General features: G+C 40.7%; 2 protein-coding genes across 2 annotated transcripts; one reads left to right on the plus strand and one right to left on the minus strand.

Moving 5' to 3' along the window:
• Positions 1-733: 733 nt before the first annotated feature.
• On the minus strand, positions 734-8197 carry LOC148442550 (uncharacterized). Its single transcript, XM_088463809.1, has 3 exons — positions 8186-8197; positions 4267-4896; positions 734-790 (listed from the first exon to the last, which is right to left on the minus strand). The coding sequence occupies exons 1-3, from the start codon at positions 8195-8197 to the stop codon at positions 734-736; spliced, it is 699 nt and encodes a 232-aa protein (XP_088319935.1).
• Positions 8198-8371: 174 nt separating this feature from the next.
• Positions 8372-10366, plus strand: CTF1 (cardiotrophin 1). The gene is made up of 3 exons (XM_088463817.1): positions 8372-8387; positions 8644-8780; positions 9804-10366. Exons 1-3 carry the CDS (start codon positions 8372-8374, stop codon positions 10305-10307), a joined length of 657 nt encoding a protein of 218 aa, XP_088319943.1. The 3' UTR covers positions 10308-10366.
• Positions 10367-11175: the final 809 nt, after the last annotated feature.

Genomic DNA, 11175 nt, shown 5'->3' on the forward strand with positions numbered 1-11175 from the left:
TGTTTCGTTTTTTTAATAGGGGGCATGGCCACGCCTCCTGGATTTGTCAACTCTTCCTCTGTATTGCCAGGGCCCGCCATATGTCACAGGGCCTTAACTGGGGTATTGCGGGCAGTGCCACCACCCGAGGTGCAGGTCCCAGGGGTGCCTTATGGCACCTGTATTTGGCTTGTAGGATGCCCCAAGACCATTGGAGACATAGGCAACTGCCCAGGGTCTCATAACGATGTTGCCAGCCCTGCAGACACTTTCATATACCTGCAGGCGGAGATTCAATGCCCCTCACTCTCCTGGGATCTGCAAACCCCTTACAGTATTTTTTTTTTTTTAATGAAAATTAATATATTGACCTAATTAACTTGTGTCATCTAGAATCTCTTACTTCCTCTTTTGCAATTCTCTTTTGTTTTACTATATATGTAAAATAATTATGTACTGTTATCTCTAGTGATCTTCAGAATACACTGACCTATCTTACAGGAACGCCTCACACAAATGTGCTACCACTAGAAAAAGCTCCCTGCATTATCCCCTGAACATCAACACTTATAATTCTGCACAAATCCCACCAGCAATAACAAATAAGGCGAAAACACGTTAGTTCACATTTTTGTTAATATTGTTCACAAGTTCAAGAAGGTGAGGTTGGAGGTCATGAAGTGAGGTCACGCAGGAAGTGAGGTCACGCAGGAAGTGAGGTCACGCAGGAAGTGAGGCCACGCAGACAGTGAGGTCACGCAGGAAGTGAGGTCAGACGGTAAGGCTGGTTCCCACTAGCAGGTGGGAAATGCTGCATTTGACAAGTGCAAACACGTCTGAACAGGAAAAAGTTTTTCTGTTCTGTGCATCCATCCCTTCTTGCACACTTGTATCTGCTTGTGGTACATTTCCACGTGGTTATTGTTTGATTTCCGTGCCCTGAAATCATATCCAAAACTATTTATGTAATTAACCATTCTTCTCACTATTCATATCAGTGGGGTCTTCAAAAGCTGGACATCCTATTGTAATGAATGGGCCATTGACACAATGTATGCGAATGAGTCCAGCACTTATCAGTTACTGGTATTTATCATGCCATCTGCACATCAAGCACACGGCATCTATGTGTGGGGAATGGGCCTCTGTGTGTGAAATCCCACTGAGGAAATGCGGTCACCCTGCTGGGAAGTGAGGTTACAGGTCATGCCAGCTACAATGGGACATCAGGAGTATTGTTTCCCCTGAGCTTTTTGGGTGATTCAGAATTTATTTCTTTAAAACTGTGATGTGTCATTAAGATAGATATAGCATGTGTCATCCTGAGAGAGAGAGACTGCGGCCGGGTAATACAGATACCGAGACCCCCACACACATCTCTCCAGCACCGACAGCCCCCAGTATGGAAATAAGTCAGCTATCCCTACAGTGACGGCTCCAGGACACTTGTTCTTGGGGAACTCGCTGTCTGGAAATGTCATTGTTTTACTAATGCACAATATAATGCTATTCTGTACACTGGAGGTAATACTCGCTATGATAAAGTCTCTGTACACTGGAGGTAATACTCGCTACGATAAAGTCTCTTTACACTGGAGGTAATACTCGCTATGATAAAGTCTCTGTACACTGGAGGTAATGCTCGCTGTGATAAAGTCTCTGTACACTGGAGGTAATGCTCGCTGTGATAAAGTCTCTGTACACTGGAGGTAATGCTCGCTGTGATAAAGTCTCTGTACACTGGAGGTAATACTCGCTGTGATAAAGTCTCTGTACACTGGAGGTAATACTCGCTATGATAAAGTCTCTGAACACTGGAGGTAATACTCGCTGTGATTAAGTCTCTGAACACTGGAGGTAATACTCGCTACGATAAAGTCTCTGTACACTGGAGGTAATACTCTGTACTGTGCGTTCCATGCTCATTTCTGCCCATATTTGTGGACTCATATAAAGTCTCTGTAATAATAATTACATGGTGCCAGTTTTTTATATTCACAGTATTTTATTATTTTAAATACACAGCAGGCAGCACAGGCTCAGTACCATCAGGGCGAGACACGCTCCGACATGGCGGTCAGATGGCGCATATCCTGCGGGGGCCGAAGGCTGATCTATACATACACAACGATGATGACTATATAAGCAGCGCTATTTAGCAGCGTCTGATTGGCTGACTGCACCCTGACCCCTCCAACTGCTACTACTTACATCATTAGCATTGCGGCTATGTTATATGAAGCTGCAATCATATGATATGACATTGCGGTTATATTATATGAGGCTCAGGCTATATTATAGATGTTGGGGCTATATTATATGAAGTTGTGGCTATATTATATGAGGCTCAAGCTATATTATATGAGTTTTTAATCTATTTTATATGATGTTCCAGCTATATTATATGAAATTGCAGCTGTATTATATGAGGCTGTGGCTATATTATATGATGTTGAAGCTTTTTTACATGAGTCTGTGGCTGAATTATATGAAGTTGTAGCTATATTATATGAGGCTGCAGCTATATTATATGAATTTGCGACAATATTATATGAAGTAGCTATATTATATGAGGCTGCGGCTATATTAAATGAAGTTGTAGCTATATTATATGAGGCTGCAGCTATATTATATGAAGTTGAAGCTATATTATATGAAGTAGCTATATTATATGAGGCTGTGGCTATATTAGATGAAGATGAATCTATATTATATAAAGCTGCAGCTATACTATAATTATATGAGGTTGCGGCTATATTTTATGAAGTAGCTATATTATATGAGGCTGCGGCTATATTATGTGAAGTAGCTATATTACAGTATATAAGGTAGCGGCTTTATTATATAAGGCTGCATCTATATTATATGAGGCTGCAGCTATATTATATGAGGCTGTTGCTATATTATGTGAAGCAGCTATATCATATGAGGCTGCGGCTATATAATGTGAAGTAGCTATATTATATGAGGCTGTGGCTATATTATGTGAAGTAACTATATTATATGAGGCTGCGGCTATATTATGTGAAGTAGCTATATTATATGATGCTGTGGCTATATTATGTGTAGTAGCTATATTATATGAGGCTGTGGCTATATTATGTGAAGTAGCTATATTATATGAGGCTGTGGCTATATTATGTGTAGTAGCTATATTATATGAGGCTGCGGCTATATTATGTGAAGTAGCTATATTATAAGAGGCTGCGGCTATATTATGTGAAGTAGCTATATTATATGAGGCTGCGGCTATATTATGTGAAGTAGCTATATTATAGTATATAAGGTAGTGGCTTTATTATATGAGGCTGCGGCTATATTATGTGAAGTAGCTATATTATATGAGGCTATGGCTATATTATGTGAAGTAGCTATGTTATATGAGGCTACGGCTATATTATGTGAAGTAGCTATATTATATGAGGCTGCTGCTATATTATGTGAAGTAGCTATATTATATGATGCTGTGGCTATATTATGTGAAGTAGCTATATTATATGATGCTGTGGCTATATTATGTGAAGTAGCTATATTATATGATGCTGTGGCTATATTATGTGAAGTAGCTATATTATATGATGCTGTGGCTATATTATGGGAAGTAGCTATATTATATGAGGCTGCGGTTATATTATGTGAAGTAGCTATATTATATGATGCTGTTGCTATATTATGTGAAGCAGCTATATTATATGAGGCTGCTGCTGCTATATTATGTGAAGTAGCTATATTATATGATGCTGTGGCTATATTATGTGAAGTAGCTATATTATATGATGCTGTGGCTATATTATGTGAAGTAGCTATATTATATGATGCTGTGGCTATATTATGTGATGTAGCTATATTATATGATGCTGTGGCTATATTATGGGAAGTAGCTATATTATTTGAGGCTGTGGCTATATTATGTGAAGTAGCTATATTATATGAGGCTGCTGCTATATTATGTGAAGTAGCTATATTATATGATGCTGTGGCTATATTATGTGATGTAGCTATATTATATGATGCTGTGGCTATATTATGGGAAGTAGCTATATTATATGAGGCTGTGGCTATATTATGTGAAGTAGCTATATTATATGAGGCTGCGGTTATATTATGTGAAGTAGCTATATTATATGAGGCTGTGGCTATATTATGTGAAGCAGCTATATCATATGAGGCTGCGGTTATATTATGTGAAGCAGCTATATTATATGAGACTGCGGCTATATTATGTGAAGTAGCTATATTATATGAGGCTGTGGCTATATTATGTGAAGTAGCTATATTATATGAGGCTGTGGCTATATTATGTGAAGTAGCTATATTATATGAGGCTGCGGCAATATTATGTGAAGTAGCTATATTATATGAGGCTGCGGCAATATTATGTGAAGTAGCTATATTATATGAGGCTGCGGCAATATTATATGAAGTAGCTATATTATATGAGGCTGCGGCAATATTATGTGAAGTAGCTATATTATATGAGGCTGCGGCAATATTATGTGAAGTAGCTATATTATATGAGGCTGCGGCAATATTATGTGAAGTAGCTATATTATATGAGGCTGCGGCAATATTATGTGAAGTAGCTATATTATATGAGGCTGCGGCAATATTATGTGAAGTAGCTATATTATATGAGGCTGCGGCAATATTATGTGAAGTAGCTATATTATATGAGGCTGCGGCAATATTATGTGAAGTAGCTATATTATATGAGGCTGCGGCAATATTATGTGAAGTAGCTATATTATATGAGGCTGCGGCAATATTATGTGAAGTAGCTATATTATATGAGGCTGCGGCAATATTATGTGAAGTAGCTATATTATATGAGGCTGCGGCAATATTATATGAAGTAGCTATATTATATGAGGCTGCGGCTATATTATGTGAAATTATGGCCACATTACTTTGTAGACACTGCTATATATGGACTGAGGCATTAAATATCTTCCAAAGGTTTTTTAAAGGTGAAAACAACAGATGTTTGTATTTAATTTAATTTGATTTACGTACGTACTTAATTACATTTTATATTGAAATGTGACTTTTTATTAGTAAATAAAGACAGTATTCTGATATTCAGCTATATTATATGAGGTTGAAGCTATATTATATGAAGTAGCTATATTATATGAGGCTGTGGCTATATTAGATGAAGATGAATCTATATTATATAAAGCTGCAGCTATACTATAATTATATGAGGTTGCGGCTATATTTTATGAAGTAGCTATATTATATGAGGCTGCGGCTATATTATGTGAAGTAGCTATATTACAGTATATAAGGTAGCGGCTTTATTATATAAGGCTGCATCTATATTATATGAGGCTGCAGCTATATTATATGAGGCTGTTGCTATATTATGTGAAGCAGCTATATTATATGAGGCTGCGGTTATATTATGTGAAGTAGCTATATTATATGATGCTGTTGCTATATTATGTGAAGTAGCTATATTATATGATGCTGTGGCTATATTATGTGAAGCAGCTATATTATATGAGGCTGCTGCTATATTATGTGAAGTAGCTATATTATATGATGCTGTGGCTATATTATGTGAAGTAGCTATATTATATGATGCTGTGGCTATATTATGTGAAGTAGCTATATTATATGATGCTGTGGCTATATTATGTGATGTAGCTATATTATATGATGCTGTGGCTATATTATGGGAAGTAGCTATATTATATGAGGCTGCGGCTATATTATGTGAAGTAGCTATATTATATGAGGCTGCGGTTATATTATGTGAAGTAGTTATATTATATGATGCTGTTGCTATATTATGTGAAGTAGCTATATTATATGATGCTGTGGCTATATTATGTGAAGTAGCTATATTATATGAGGCTGCGGTTATATTATGTGAAGTAGCTATATTATATGAGGCTGTGGCTATATTATGTGAAGTAGCTATATTATATGAGGCTGCGGCAATATTATGTGAAGTAGCTATATTATATGAGGCTGCAGCAATATTATATGAAGTAGCTATATTATATGAGGCTGCGGCAATATTATGTGAAGTAGCTATATTATATGAGGCTGCAGCAATATTATATGAAGTAGCTATATTATATGAGGCTGCGGCAATATTATGTGAAGTAGCTATATTATATGAGGCTGCGGCAATATTATGTGAAGTAGCTATATTATATGAGGCTGCGGCAATATTATATGAAGTAGCTATATTATATGAGGCTGCGGCTATATTATGTGAAATTATGGCCACATTACTTTGTAGACACTGCTATATATGGACTGAGGCATTAAATATCTTCCAAAGGTTTTTTAAAGGTGAAAACAACAGATGTTTGTATTTAATTTAATTTGATTTACGTACGTACGTACTTAATTACATTTTATATTGAAATGTGACTTTTTATTAGTAAATACAGTATTCTGATATGTATACGGCGCTTGTTACATTATTATATTGTGTACAAATGAGGTAGTGTGACTTTATCATCTGCTGCTAACACTGATAATCCGTGTCTCTACGCTACATAGGGTAGCGCAAGTACACACACTCGCGACGTCTACGGTCGCCCGGCGTAAACGCTACTGGTTGTAAGAGGAACACATCTTGAGAAGAGCATATGTTTCTATTTACATGCATCGATTTGCTGTGTACGTCCTAAGCGCAAATGTGTACCACAATGCAAGTACCCACCGCGTATGTAAGATATTTCCTTTCCTTTTATATGGCGCTTCGCTGGGTATTACGCCCTCCTGGAGCGTCACCTACATGTACTGTTCATTTTACTAGGAAGAGGGTAAAAGCCAGAAACATAATAAATGTATAGGACAAGCTGGAAATCATAGTAAATGTATTGGAAAAGCCGGAAATCATAGTAAATGTATTGGACAAGCCGGAAATCATAGTAAATGTATTGGAAAAGCCGGAAATCATAGTAAATGTATTGGACAAGCCGGAAATCATAGTAAATGTATTGGACAAGCCGGAAATCATAGTAAATGTATTGGACAAGCCGGAAATCATAGTAAATGTATTGGAAAAGCCGGAAATCATAGTAAATGTATTGGAAAAGCCGGAAATCATAGTAAATGTATTGGAAAAGCCGGAAATCATAGTAAATGTATTGGACAAGCCGGAAATCATAGTAAATGTATTGGACAAGCCGGAAATCATAGTAAATGTATTAGAAAAGCCGGAAATCCATAGTAAATGTATTGGACAAGCCGGAAATCATAGTAAATGTATTGGACAAGCCGGAAATCATAGTAAATGTATTAGAAAAGCCGGAAATCCATAGTAAATGTATTGGACAAGCCGGAAATCATAGTAAATGTATTGGAAAAGCCGGAAATCATAGTAAATGCATTGGAAAAGCCGGAAATCATAGTAAATGCATTGGAAAAGCCGGAGTCTTAGTAAAAACGTATTGAAAATCCGGAAATCATATTAAATGCATAGAAAAAGTCGGAAACCATAGTAAAGATACCAATAAGATTACTGATGTTTCCATTTTTTTCAATACATTTACTATAGATTTTGGCTTTTTCAATATATGTAATATGATTTCCAGCTTTTTCAATACACTTTACATGGTTTCCGGCTTTTTCAATGCATTTAATAAGGTTTCCGGCTTTTCCCCGCACCCATTTTATTCTCTATCAGTCGCTGGGATCTCATCGGTGCTGCAGAATATCACATTATAGAGCCTGGTCCGCTATCATCTGTCTGTAGTGTAATAATTCCTCAGCGCCCGCTCATCATTACACATCTGGCTCCCTATCTGACCAGAGGGGCACAGGGAAGATATGAGTCACTGCCCCAGCTGCCCCCCCCCCCCACCAGGGTCTCATCCGATACCAGGTCACCAATACTCTGGTATTACCTCTCACGTGCCTACGTGTGTTCTATCCCTAGAATGTGCCAAATCCCTGGGAGAGAAAGGCGGGCATCTCACATAATACCTCTAAGGGGGGTGAGTTATCAGCTGGTAACCCTACTCCTGCAGTGCCTCATTGTCTCAGCGCTACTTCCGTCAGGTCTCTTGAAAGCTCTTAATTGCAGCAAGGTGACAGCTCTGGGGGGTAAGAGGGAGGAAGCACGAGTCACTATTTATCCCTCTTTCATAGGGTCATAGCCCCTATTCATACTTCTCCCACCTGTACATACTTTCTCCCCGACTCACCGCTCTCCCTCCCTCCCTCCCTCCCCTGCTGTCACCTCTTCCTGCATTTCTTAGAAGGAAGCCAGAATCATACCCTAGGAGAGGAATGGGGATTCCTTTCCAGACGGCGCGGCAGGGGGTGTGTGTGACGTTGACAGATTACTACATGGAAGGGAGGACAGGTATAAAAACATGACACCTGTGGGACAGGTGTATCACAGGTACGAGGCGCTGGGTGCAGGATGCTGGCAGGAACAGGTAAGATTCCCTGCAGGCTGATTCTCGATAGATAACTGTGTTCAGGGTGTAAATGGAAGTAGCGGGGACTGTGGAGAAGTGAGGCAGTGGTACTGTGCGCAGGTGTAGTAGCATGTAGTGGTACTGTGCGCAGTTGTAGTAACATGCAGTGATACTCTGCATAAAATGCGCTGTTACCGTATATATAAATATAATGAAGGGGAATCTTCATATTACTGTACGTGATTTATTGACATGACTTTGTGTTTATGTGCAGTGATCCTGGCGCTGAGCGTCACTGCGTGGTACCGGGGCTCCGCGGCCATACCCTTGACAGGAGAAGAGATCCTCACACAGATACAGAGCTTGTCCATCTTACATCAGGCCAACGCCACCCTGATGCTCAACACATATGTGAGTGAGACCCTAACCCCGCAATACAGTCACACAGTAGTGTTAACGGGGGCCAGTCGCCTCTGACGACCATCGCTACGGGATGGTTGTCAGGGACCCACCAAGCGGATGAGCTGGCGGATACCCCTGCGGTAACCAGCAGCAGATAATGTAGCTAGGACTATAGTGCTATATCGCTGACCTGAGCTGTGCAGAGGAGTACGCCACTGGGCCCGTCTCTCAGGAAATGCACGCCCCATTCACGCTTCCTGGTCAGCCAATCGCTGCTGTTATACCACAAGACTTATCACCCGCTGTATGATACCTGGAGACGTTGTATTCCCTACTGTACATTATAAGTCACGAGGTCGTAGATTGAATAGATTTATAGGGATAATGGAATCCTGGGGTGACTACTAATATCCATATAATTTATACCAGGGAGGGAGCAGGGAGTCGCACCTTATGATACACACGTTTCCTCAGCATATATTGAAGTGAAGCCATCGTATCTCATAATGTATACAGATGTTATATGGAGGGGTTGATGTAAATATTGATATTAGATCAGTGGTTCTCAACTCCAGTGCTCAAATAACCCCCAACAGGTCAGGTTTTCAGGATTTCTACCTGTGGAAACAGGTGGGATAGTTACTGGCCCAACAAAATCGATGAACTCACCTGTGCACAAGTAAAGAAATCCAGAAAACATGACCTGTTGGGGGGTAAATGATGACTGGAGTTGAGAACCACTGTAACAGTTAAAAGTTCCATTACTAGTAACCTCTGTTTAATAGATTTTTCATACAAAACATTGTTTTGACCATCACCCTCTACAATAGGAGGTGACTTGTTGCTGGTCCCTGCTCACCCTCACTGGCACCCTGAGATCGGGTTTTCCATGAACCCCATTTACGATCCCTTTCATCTACAGTCACTTCTTCTGTGTCTCTCCTCCTTGTATATCCTTCTATAGACCTCTATCTCCACCATCTCCTGAGTTCTCCTCTAACCATCAGTCTTTCTTGTGTTTCCCCCATATAGCTGCAGTATCAGGGCATACCGTTCAGCGACCCTGGGTTCAAATTCCCCTACTGGCTGGAGAAAGGCCTTCCCACCGCTGCTCTAGGCTTCAGGACGTGGAGGTGTCTATGTCCAGGAGAACGTCTGTTGCTGGACAGGGATGCCTTCTCAGCCATCTCCGAGTTTCTCCAGCTGGTCCAGGATGATCAGTATAACCTCAACCCAGCAGCAGCAGACCTGCACAAGCTCCTGGAGGCAGCTCGGAGGTCCTCCGAGGCTTTGCTGAGTAACCTAAATTCAGCCATGATAATCCTGGGCTACCAACCTCCATCCATCCAACCTGAGCCCCTGAGCTGGGCTTCTACCGATGACAGCACTTTCAAAAGGAAGGTGAGAGGCTACGTCCTGTGCAGAGAATACAAGGACTGGCTGATGAGATTGCCCAAGGACATAGCTCTACTGAGAGGGCCACGAAGCAGAAGGGAGAGCGTCGGGCAAGAGAGGAAGGATTGCTGCAGGTTCTAAGGCGCAATGCACAAAGGAGGGAGTTGGTTATTGAGCGATTGAACAAATATCCTAGAAAGAAACAGAGGTAGTATAGTAGAGTGAGGATGGAGGGCTTCAGGGCCTAGGGCATGGCCAACGTCAAAGAGTATTCAGCAGAGGCTGCTGCCTTTGGCGTAGGGACGTCTGTGGGCTGGAGGTCCGGCCTCGTACAATTTTTATCCTGCTCTGGTGGAGAAGCAGGAAAGTTGCCTCTTCTTGCCAGATGGGCAGTGTATGAGGAGCCGGTCTCCTCCTGAAAGGCGGAAAGAGAGTTTGGTGTCACTGGTAATATCGAATTTAGGATGGATTACAGAATATAGTCTCACCTGGGCTATTTCCTGCTTGTGGGGGGGTGAACAGAGGTAAGCGCCCTACATACACTGAAATGCGTCAGGAGCTGAGATAGCAGAATAAGTTCAGACAGTTGTTAAGTGTCACAAAGATGAAAATAAGTTTTGTACAGACCCAACAACTTCTCAGGAATCATCGTGAACATGTAAGATTTCTATGTCACCTAGTAATAGATGGCACACACACACACACACACACACACACACACACACAGACACACTAATAACATTGAGTCTAATAACTAACTAGACATTGGTGACATCATTTGTGCATCAATGATGTCACTGGTTCATAGTGATCTGATAGGCTGCAGTCCCAGTACTGTTGCCCACCCATTCAATGGTCACCTCCGGCGTGTGTACGTGTTGGGTACACTTTAAACATTTCCATGTAAGGAGAATACTATGTAACTCAGCTAGACCTGGTCCTGCTTCCTGACAACCTCAGAGCTTTCCTCCAGCATGCTGCCCTACCTCATCTGAGCCACCAGGTGGCG

The sequence above is a fragment of the Taudactylus pleione genome, unplaced genomic scaffold (assembly GCF_031769625.1).
Source record: "Taudactylus pleione unplaced genomic scaffold, aTauple2 ptg001463l, whole genome shotgun sequence".
NCBI classification, from domain to species: Eukaryota; Metazoa; Chordata; class Amphibia; order Anura; family Myobatrachidae; genus Taudactylus; species Taudactylus pleione.